Here is an 11,129-nt window from a genome sequence, read left to right as displayed (position 1 = left end):
CAGTTTTCTAATCCATTCATCTACTGATGGGCACTTAGGCTGTTTCCAGATCTTAGCTATGGTGAATTGTGCTGCTATGAACATAGGGGTGCATAGATCCTTTCTGATTGGTGTTTCTGGTTTCTTGGGATATATTCCTAGAAGTGGGATTCCAGCCCTCCGGTCCAGTTTAAGAACCCATTGTGGCCCTCGAGTCAAAAAGTTTGTCCACCCTGCTCTATCCACTGAGCCAAACAGGCTAGGGCTCAGCAACTGTTTTTTAGTGTCTCTCTCTCTGTAGTCCTATAATTTATATAAGAACTTGAAAAAACTATACTAATTTCCAAAATAAATAGTAATACACTTGGAAAAACCAGTTAGAATGATCAGTTTAGGGAGAATCAGTATGTTAAATGTGGTTCTTGCTCTATTTCCACTTAAATGCTAAAGAACAGTTGTTAAATGAAATTTCTGAGAGTCTGCACATATACACGGTTTAAATGAGTCATTGCACACATCCTTGTCTAATACACATGAAAACCAATCACTGGTAAAGTTGGTTCTATTGTCTTATATTTGTGAGACTTGCCATTCTAAAACTAAACTCTCTATTTCCTAACAATCTTCCACCAAGAGTTTGCTATCTGGTGCAGTAGGCGGAAAGGATCAGCCTGTCTTCGCAGTGTTCGTGACTTTTTAATGAACTTACTTGATTTTATTTTTGCATTAGTAATAATGGACTAAGACCTGGGGCGGGAAAGGTGCTCCTCTATCCTGGGTTCTGTTAGGTATATTGCTGTGGTGGTGCTAAACTAGTTGTGCGTCAGCATTTTACTTAGGCTAAATATGAATGGTACACAAGTCCTGGTTTCATTTGGTTCAATGTGATTTATTCTTGTTTCCTTTGGAATTCTGAGTTGAGAGGGTGTCATCCTCTTGCTTCCTTTTGTACTACATCGTGCCTTTTTTTCTGCCTTTGGTTGATGGACTGCACAGGTGAAGTCAGAGCAGGCGGTATCCTTTTGAGAGGTGTAGGAAAGTACTCTATTCAGCCTACTTGGTGGGAAGGCCAAATTGAATTTGTAAAATTCCTGCATTACAAAGAAATATAAGTTGCAGGAGATGGTTTTTAAACTAATTTCAGGATAAGAGAATTATATCTCAGCCTATCCGTTGTCTATATTTTATTCTAAAAGTTTAGCAACGATTTTAATAAATTGAAATACTTCTGACAGGCTTTTTAGCACATTTCCCCCCTTCATATTATAAATTAGTAGAAGTGACATATGTCAGGATTCCTCTTTAAAAATGCTTTTAGGTACCGCAGTGTTTACGTACTTGCTTGGTTGGAAATGATGAATTCCTATTCTGGCTTTGTCTTCTTTTTTTCTAATTGTTTTCATGTTTGACTAAAATGTGGAAGTAATAATACCGTTTTATGTGTGTAAAATATTTTACAGATTGTCTGTTGGGAAAACAGTAATGCCTAAAGATAAACTGAAATTAACTATAGATAAAACAACCCAAGTTCCATTTCTGCTATCCTCATCTTTAAAGAAATTCTGTATGGTGCCAGTCACATGATATAGTAATACAAAGGAAAGAATCTGTTCAAGGCACTATTAAGGGCTAAATTTATAGCATATTGAATGTGAGTCTTCATGACTAACAAATTTTACTCTTCTATCTTTAGCTAGTTATGTTTCACATTTATTTCAGTTATCCTTCTTGATAGGAAACACATTGCTGTATTGGCAGCATGCAGTGTTCCATAAGTATCTCATACAAAACTCTCCTATTCAGAACACTGATGGAATAAGATAAAATGGCGTTTCCTGTTGACTTGTGGATTATGATGACTTCCATCTTTGCAGGTATTGGGATGGATACTTGTGTCATTCCTTTGAGGCATGGTGGTCTTTCCTTGGTGCAAACCACAGATTACATTTATCCTATCGTCGATGACCCTTACATGATGGTAAGTTTGACTTAAATATGTTTTTACATCTCAAACTTCTGTTCAGTTGGTTTTGGGTTGTGGCTGGGTGTGTGTGTGTGTGTGTGTGTGTGTGTGTGTGTACGCGCGCGTGCGCATGCGCTTATCCTATCTAATAGAGAAACATGGTAATTAACCGTAACTTCGCTACTCTTCCCATTGGCTAATAACCAGATACCTGCTTTCAGCAGCCGAGGTCTCAGAGCTAGAGCCGAGCTCAGAGCTAAAGCCGGTTCTCACCTCCAGTGACAGCCATAGAAGGTAAATAAATCCCAAAAGAAAAAAAGGAGAGGTTGGGAGCTTCAGTCACCCGCCAGCCTGAAAACGGCCCTCAGCCCCTCACCCAGACTGGCCAGGCACCCCAGTGGGGACCCCCACCCTGAAGGGGGTTTGGCCAGTTGCAAACAGCCATCATCCCCTCATCCAGGCTGACCAGGCACCCAAGCGGGACCCCCACCCTGATCCAGGACACCCTTCAGGGCAAACCAGCTGGTCCCCACCCATGCACCAGGCCTCTATCGTATATAGTAAAATGATAATGTGCAAACTGACCTAACAGCAAAAGGACTGGGAATGACTAGTCACTGTGACACACACTGACCACCAAGGGGCAGACGCTCAATGCAGGAGCTGCCCTCTGGTGGTCAGGGCGCTCTTCCATGGGAGGAGCTCTGCTCAGCCACAAGCCAGGCAGATGGCTGCCAGTACAGCCGTGGTGGTGGGAGCCTCTCCTGCCTCCTCAGCAGCGCTAAGGATGTCCGACTGCAGTTTAGGCCTGCTCCCCGCTGGCAAGTGGACATCCCCCAAGGGCTGCCGGGCTGCCAGAGGGATGTCTGATTACCATCTTAGGCCCAATCCCCCAGGGAAGCGGCCTAAGCCAGCAGGTGGTCATCCCCTGAGGGGTCCCAGACTGCAAGAGGGCACAGGCTGGGCTGAGGGACCCCCCGCCCCCAGTGCACAAATTTTTGTGCACCAGGCCTCTAGTTTTTTTATATTCAAATTGTTCTCATCCCACCATTGATCTGACTCCTGGAACTGCAACCATTTGATCTGTTTCCCGCTCACCTTTGGTATTGCACATGAGCAGTTAGGCAGAAATCCCTCTGCTTCTTTTGTGCAAGAACACCTGCTGTCTACTAACTGTCTGTTGACTGGAATGTTTGTAATTTTCTTCTTTCATTGATATTTGTAAACCCCTCATTCCTGTGCTTCAGGCCAGAGATGTCGCCATACCCTGTATAGGTCTAATCCTAGATGTTTCCGTTCAGGATAGAGCTCATCATGATTTAACTTCCTGACCATTTATTTTGATTCTAGGCATTCATACCCCCAATTGTGTTATATACTCACTGTGTAGAAGATTTTCTGAACTGCTGGATCCAAGTTCCTGTGTGCCAAGGGCACTAGGGTCAAGCTGCTCACAGAGAGACTTGGCTGTGAAGCAGCTAAATGGGGGTGGGGGCGGGGTGCCAGTGACAGGCACACAGGTTAATAGAAACCTGTTTTCCCTCCACACATCCATCTGTTCTCTCCTCTAAAGCAGTATTCCTGAGAGGCTGAGGTATGCCACACCCCAGGTGTCCCACCTGACCAGGTGGCAAAAGTAGCTCGAACCAGAATTCATCCCTTTTCCAGCATCTCCTAAAAGCATCCGAGAGAACCCACTGTAGCCCTAACTAGCACTTGGCACCCACTGTAAACCACTTCTTGCCTCGGTTAAAAGAAGGTGCAAAAATTTCTCCATCCAAGTGTATAGAAATCATCTTCTATAATCAGTAAAGTTCACTCTTTCTTTTTTTTTCAGATCTGTTTAGGATAAGTGGCTGTTTCCAAGTTTGCTTTCAGACACGTGTTTTCACTCCACAGCTCTTCCTCCCAGACTATCCCTCCAACCTTGCTCCCCCTGACATCTTCCCACTCCCCGTTTTCCATCTAAATAAACTGTAGGCTTCTCCTAGTGTTTAGAATGGGAATTGCCTGAGAAAGAAAGGTGGGAACGGGAATAACTTGGAAAAAGTGAATGGCTTAGTGGTTCTGTGATTAAGGATAGGTAACCAGTCTGCAAGTCACAGAAACAGGACCCCATCCCAGTAGCTGCTATTCCTGGAAAGTACCTGGGTTCTCTTGGGAGGTATTCTGTAGGCTCCCTTTGTTTCAACACATGGGAAGTCCCCATCCTCCTCTTGCCCTTTTTCATGTTTTGCTTTCTTCCAGGGCAGGATAGCATGTGCCAATGTACTCAGTGACCTCTATGCAATGGGGGTCACAGAATGTGACAATATGCTGATGCTCCTTGGAATCAGTAATAAAATGACCGATAGGGTAAGTAGGAGATGGGCCAGCTGCTTACTTTCTGTTGTCTTGGTCACTTCACTTGGCTGGTCAGCCCTTCTTTTCCCATCTGTAAAGTGAGGAGCCCAGGCTGCATGGCTTCCATATTTCATCCTTTTCTCCACTTTTTGGCAGTTATTAGTGAATTAAAGTAGTCTGGCCTATTCATACTTTCATTTCCACCACCTGCTTCCCTTTCTTCTGGGTAGACTAAAGCCAAGACATTTAGGTTTGTTTTAAAATCTAGGCCACAGTAATAGTACCTTCATGCCAGGCCTGTGGACTGGACTAGCTTTACAGACCCAGGGCATGTGGCCCCGCAGGGGCCAGGCCCTTTGGTTGCTAGTTGGGCACTGATGTAAGACAGTGATGGGGCTGGGGTGTCACATGTCTTTCCGTGCTTACCTGGCAGTATCTATAGCCTTGCTACCTGTACCTGTTCTCTGACACAGAGATGAATTCTCTCTTAGATTATTTTTGAAAGGTACTTGTTTTTGTCCCCCAAAAGAAGTTTGTCTTGACTCTTAGAAATGAGAGTTTTCAGTAGGCCCTTTTCTGCCAGCACAAATGTGCATTTGAGCCATTGTTTGCACACAGCCCTTTCAGGGAGGGTGGTGGGTGCATATTAAATGAGTCTTGGAGTTCCTAAGGACCATTTAAAGAGTTGGCTTAGGTTTCGGGGAGCCCTGTGCACCGATTCACATTCCAGTTTTTATTTCTCTGTTGTCCGGGCTTTATTCATGTTGTAACCTGGAATATCTTCCAGCTCTTGATAAAATGGCTGGTGTAAACTATTCTATCTCCCTTTCTTATTCCCTGTACAGTCTGTGAACTTTAAGGACATCCATTAGGATTTTATGATCCTCTTTATAACTACAAGTGTAGACTCTTTTCTTGGTTTTGAACTGAATTATGTGACTTTTACTTTGTGTCCTTTTAAACCCTAGGAAAGGGATAAAGTGATGCCCCTAATTATACAGGGTTTTAAAGATGCAGCAGAGGAGGCAGAAGCGTCTGTAACGGGCAGACAAACAGTGTTAAACCCCTGGATTGTTTTGGGAGGAGTGGCTACAACTGTCTGCCAGCCCAATGAATTCATCATGTAAGTTGGTTTTGTTCCATGTCACCTGGCCTGGTTCTCTTTCTTTTCTTAAGATAGATTCATTGAGATATAATTTGCATACTATAGAATTCACCCATTTAAAGTATATAGTTCAATGGCCTTTGGTAATATTCACAGTTTTGCAACCAATACCAGAGTCGATTTTAGAACATTTTCATCACTCCAACAAGAAACCCCATTGCCCTTAGCTGTCCTGGCTTCTTTTACTTTACATAATATTAGCATAATATTTTTAAGGTTCATCCATTTTGTAGCATGTATCAGTATTTTACTTCTGTTTTTTAAAGTTATTAGTATTTTTAATTGAAGTATAATAGATATAGCGAAATTTTATATAATATAAAACCCAGTATTTTAAAGTATAGAATTCATTGTTTTTGTGTGTGTTCACAAGATTGTAACCGTTATCACTATCCAATTTCAGAATATACCAATCAATTCTCCCCCTACTCCACCCCTAAAGAAGTCCTATATCCATAAGCAGTCACTCCCAATTCCCTCCTCCCTCCATTCTCTGGAAACCACTAATCTACTTCCTGTCTCTGGATTTGCCTATTCTAGGCATTTCATTAGATGGAATCATATAATATGTGGTGTTTTGTGTCTGACTTCTTTAACTAGGCATAATGCTTTCAAGTTTCACCCATGTTGTAGTATGTATCAGTACTTCATTCATTTTTATGGCTGAATAATGTTCCATTGCATGGACATAACACAGTTTATTCATAGGTGATAGATCTTTGGGTTATTTCCACCTATTTATGAATGATGCTGCTATGAACATATGTTTTGATTCTCTTCGGTATATATACCTCAGAGTTACTGGGTCATGTGGCAACTGTTTAACTTGAGCAACTGTCAGACTAGTTCCCAGCAGCAACGTAGGGGGATTCCAATGTCTCCACATTCTCTCCAGTATTTGTTACTGTTTTTATTTTTATTTTTTCTATAATAGTTATCCTAGTGGGTTGAGGTGATACCCACAGTGGTTTGATTTGCATCTCCCTGGTGGTTAATGATATTGAGTACCTTTTAATGTGTTTTTTAGCCATTTCTCTTCTTGGAGACAACCATTTGTACCAGTCTTCAGTAATCTGAGTGCCAAATATGAAACTTATTACTAGTCAGTCTGAGTTTGAAACTTTGATGCTGAAATCACCAAAACATTAGACAACCACAATTTGAGCCAAATCCCACAGCCTGAGAAACAATCTGTTTCAGAAGTCTTATTGCCTCAGAAGCATGGTGGGTCTATATTGAAAATTACACACCAGCATGGCTGAATCAGGGCCTGATCAGGCGTTTTGCCTTTGAAGGCTAAGTGATTTACTTTTTTATACATTTTATTGGAGGGTTGGATCTAATAGGTAATTGGCAGGCTCTTCTATTCTCTTTTAATGTTTTTGTTCCAGTAGTAGTAGCTTCAGTAGCAAGTTGCAAAGCTGCAACACTTGGTAGTTGTGGCTTAAATGTAAGTGCTTGCAAATGCACTGTTTTTTACCAGCCTTTTCTTTCTCCTGTTTAACTGATGATGAGTTCACCTTCTTGGTTCATTTGGCCAGACCATGCCCTTGTTCTTTTTTTTCAGGCCGGATAACGCAGTGCCTGGGGATGTGCTGGTTCTGACCAAGCCCCTGGGGACGCAAGTGGCCGTGGCTGTGCACCAGTGGTTGGATATTGTGAGTAGTCATGCCTGCGGCCGGGGGGCGGGGGGACTGAATAGAAGTTTTCAGGATTGTGGTAGTTTCCTTGTGGGATTTGGAGAAAAAGGTTTTCATTGCATTCAGATCACGTATCTCTTTAATCTAAGATGTATCTGCTCCTGGAGTAAGTGCCACTTCTTATCCATACAGGAAGCCCTTGAACATGTTTTAACATGTTTCAGGTCTAGCTCTTCTAAATGTCACCAGCTTGTCTTCTAAAAAGGAGCTCCTTTAGTGTCACTGCCAGGGAGTTTAGTATCAGTCACGCCTTATAGAAATACTCGGAATTGTCCATGGTTGTTTTTTTTTTTAATTAAATCAGGATATCATGTACTGAATACTTAAAGGAGGTAAGCCCCAGCTTGGGGCTTTAACAAAGCTTCATAAAGAGAATTTGTGAGGCAGTGAGTTTAGTTTATTTGGTGCTGAAATAGTAACATAGAACATTTAATAAATAATTACCTTGTAGAGAGAACATCTAGAATACACAGATATTTATCTTGAGTCACTTTTCCACTGAGCTAAAACCATAATTCATTTAATATTTTTCCCATTGTGATTACAACTCAAAAATTAATATGATTTGTGGTGTATCTCACATATCTTGGTGCCTTTAATTTCTACAACTATCATCTGAAACTACCAGTCCTGATAAACAGTTAAAAAAGAGAAACAATTTTATGTTATTTATAACCAAGTATATGTTGGATTGATATGAAGAGTAGAGAAATCTCTAAGGCTGCCACAGTCTAGTCATTTTTCCTTTCTCATTCAGTGATGATGGGGAGATTTCTCATCAAGTAAGATCATCTGTAAATCTAATTGGAAGTCCATTACAGGGTAGTGATCCACAGAGTTGCTTTGCAATTCAACCACTCAGATCTGAGTAATTCACCAAGGCAGTCGGAAACAGGTGTGGCAGAGGGGCATAAAAAATGAGGGGTTTGGGATCTCTCCTCCCCACCTCACCCCCAAACTGCCACCTCCTTTGCCTTTATACCTTGTTTTTTCAATTTTGAGCATTAAAAAAAAAGTTCTAAAGACTATGTAGCACATACCCTTTTTATAAAAGTCAGAAGCAACCAGAGAGCATATTGTAGGCTTCTATATGTATAAGAATACTATTTTTTGAAAGAAAAGGGAATGGCGAGTATAAAATTTAGAGCAGTTGTTACCTCTGAGGAGGAGTTGGGGAGCAGTGGGATTAGGGAGGAACACATAGACTTGTTATTGTATTTAGTGGTAGATTGTTGAGTGTCATTAAAAGATAAATGAATGCATGCATGAATTATGGCCATTAATGGACCATGATGACAATCTATCAAGAACCCGTAATCATGCCCTGGCCGGTTTGGATCAGTGGTTGGAGTATTGGCCCATGGGCCAAAGGATCGAGGGTTCGATTCCTGGTCAAGGGCACATACCTGGGTTGCAGGTTCTCCAACCCTGGTAGGGATGTGTGCAGGAGGCAACCAATCGATGTGTCTCACTTACGTTGATGTTTCTCTTTCTCCTTCTCTCCCCCTCCTCCCTCCTTTCCTCTCTAAAAAATCAATGGGAAAAAATATCTGGTGAGGATTCAAAAAAAAAAGAAGAACCCATAATCATGGTGCTGGCTTCTTTGAAAATCAACTGAGGAAAAAGGGAAACACCTTTTTTTCCTTCCTTTTATGATACATCCTTTGCGGTCACTACGACTGTCCTTAGTGCTAATGCAATCAAAGTTGCTTTCCCCATTCATTTGTCTATAAAATGCTTTGATACAGAATTAGGTAAAGTCAATAACAGTATAATTATATGAAAAATAAAGCCATCAGATTTATAGGAGAGATGGAGAGGCAGACCAAAGGACATTCAAAGCTATTCATGTGAGATCTACACCCTACCACAGAGAAGCTGCCCATGCAATACCTTTTATGGCATGCGCACTGCAGGCATATGTCCTGCTGCTTTTACTAGCCAATAAATTGCAGTATAGTATTTGACTGCAGAAATGTGGGTCAAGAACACAAAAGATACCTCAGTGATATGTTTAATGGACACCTAAAATAATAGTGGGGGGGCGGTGAGGGAATTAGAAAATTTAATTTTGCGTACAAAATTAGAAAAGTAAAATTCCCTATAGGTTGACTAGAGAAAAATGGGCTTTTTCTTTGAGTCCTTAGAAGTAAAGGTTAATCACACTCTTCCACCCCCCTCTTTTCTTCCTCACCTATGTTCCTATATTAGCCTGAAAAGTGGAATAAAATTAAACTAGTGGTCACTCAAGAAGATGTGGAGTTGGCATACCAGGAGGCGATGATGAATATGGCAAGGCTCAACAGAACAGGTATTGGGGCGGAAGGTTGTCTGTTGCAGGGGTCGGCAAGTTTTCAGAACAGGGTCAAGATGGGAAATATTTAGGCTTTACAGGCCACATACAGTCTCAGAAGACCATTCTTAGCTGGAGGAACATATCATGGTCCAGATTGGGCCAGTGACTGCAAATCCCCCTGTATTGGTCCCTGGTTTTGGACACCTTTGGGTTTGAGAGCAGGATATACATGTATTTGTTATATGTGTTTCCTTTCAGCCAAAGGGGGAAGACAGGATCCTATTCATAGGATTATTAAAAAGAAAAAATGTCAATGAAGTACCAAAAAGAGTGACTAGCATGTGGTGTACAAAGTTGACTTCACTCAGTTTCTATTTAATGAGCACCAATAGTGTGTTTTCACTCTTCCAAGTGCTAGGGAGACTGCAATGAACAGGCAGACAAAAATCCCTGCTCTCTTAGAGCTTACATTCTAAAGGCTGGTTTGAGCCTGGCTGGTGTGGCTCCGTTGGTTGAATGTTGTCCCTTGCACCAAGAGGTCGCTAGTTTGCCCTGGCCAATGTGGCTCAGTGCTTAGAGCATCGACCTCCACACTGAAGGGTCGCAGGTTTGATTCCTGGTCAGTGGCATGTATCTGGGTTGTGGGTTCCATCACTGCTACCTACAGAGGCAACCAATCCATGTGTCTCTTACATCAATGTGTGTGTGTGTGTGTGTCTGTCTGTCTCTCTCTCTTCCTCTTCCCCCTTCCCTCACTCCCATCACTATCTCTACAAAGCATTGGGAAAAAAAACCCTCAGGTGAGGACTAACCAAAGAAAGGTGCCAGTTTGATTCCCAGTCAGGGTACATGCCTGGGTTTCTGTCTCATCAATGTTCCTGTCTTCCTCTCTCCCTAAAAAAAAGCAATAAAACATTTTATTTTTTAATTTATTTTAAAAATGTTTTTATTTATTTTAGAGAGAGAGGAAAAGAGAGGAGGAGAGAGCGGATAGAAACATTGATGAGAGAGAAACTGATAGGCTGCCTTCTGCACGCCCACTCCTGGGGGCTGAGCCTGCAACCCTGGCATGTGGGAATCAAACCAGTGACCTCCTGGTGCATGGGTTGATGCTCAGCCATTGAGCCACACTGTCTGGGCTCAATAAAACATTTAAAAAAAAATTTTTAAGGCTGGTTTGTTTCCTAATTATCTGTACAAAGCAACCCACACAGGTGTTTCTCTAATAATAAAATATGTGCAGGGCTTAACACTAGATGGCCCAAGGAAGTCATTTTGACTGCTTTTTAATTTCAATTAGAAAAACAATAATGTATATAATGACAGAATTTCTTAGAATTTTGTGACTTTTTATACAACATATAAATGCGTTTATTAATAATTGTAGTTACTTCCCCCTCCTTCATTTCCGGTATATATATATATGTGTGTGTGTGTGTGTGTGTGTGTGTGTGTGTTATACCTATATTGCCTGAAAGCAGTCATTTTGACTGCTTGGGGGGGAAATTTTTAAAAAAGTGCACAGAAGAAGAAGGCCGCCGAATTTTGAGGAACGATTGGACAACAACATTACCGGAAATACGTGCATTTATTGGGATTTTATATGCTCGTGGAGCCTACGAGGCAAAAAATTTAAAACTCAGTTATTTATGGTCAGCAAAGTAGGGTCCCGTATTTTTTAGA

The 11,129-nt window shown here is 41.6% G+C and overlaps 1 protein-coding gene across 5 annotated transcripts in view; it reads left to right on the top strand.

Moving 5' to 3' along the window:
• The window catches only part of SEPHS1 (selenophosphate synthetase 1), a 30,433-nt gene that overhangs the window by 7,687 nt on the left and 11,617 nt on the right, over window positions 1-11,129 (top strand). For 2 of the 5 annotated variants that reach the window (XM_015572052.1, XM_015572053.1), the window contains exons 3-8: window positions 1,715-1,750; window positions 1,854-1,957; window positions 4,190-4,297; window positions 5,254-5,408; window positions 7,018-7,108; window positions 9,362-9,461. In XM_015572052.1, coding sequence (XP_015427538.1) covers window positions 1,715-1,750; window positions 1,854-1,957; window positions 4,190-4,297; window positions 5,254-5,408; window positions 7,018-7,108; window positions 9,362-9,461 — 594 coding nt within the window. Of the gene's footprint in view, window positions 1-1,698; window positions 1,751-1,853; window positions 1,958-4,189; window positions 4,298-5,253; window positions 5,409-7,017; window positions 7,109-9,361; window positions 9,462-11,129 lie in introns of all 5 variants that reach the window. The other 3 variants (XM_015572054.1, XM_006776172.2, XM_015572055.1) reach the window with 3 other exon arrangements.

Source organism: Myotis davidii, unplaced genomic scaffold (assembly GCF_000327345.1).
Source record: "Myotis davidii unplaced genomic scaffold, ASM32734v1 scaffold749, whole genome shotgun sequence".
Lineage (NCBI taxonomy): Eukaryota > Metazoa > Chordata > Mammalia > Chiroptera > Vespertilionidae > Myotis > Myotis davidii.
This window is presented reverse-complemented; position numbering and strand designations above follow the sequence as displayed.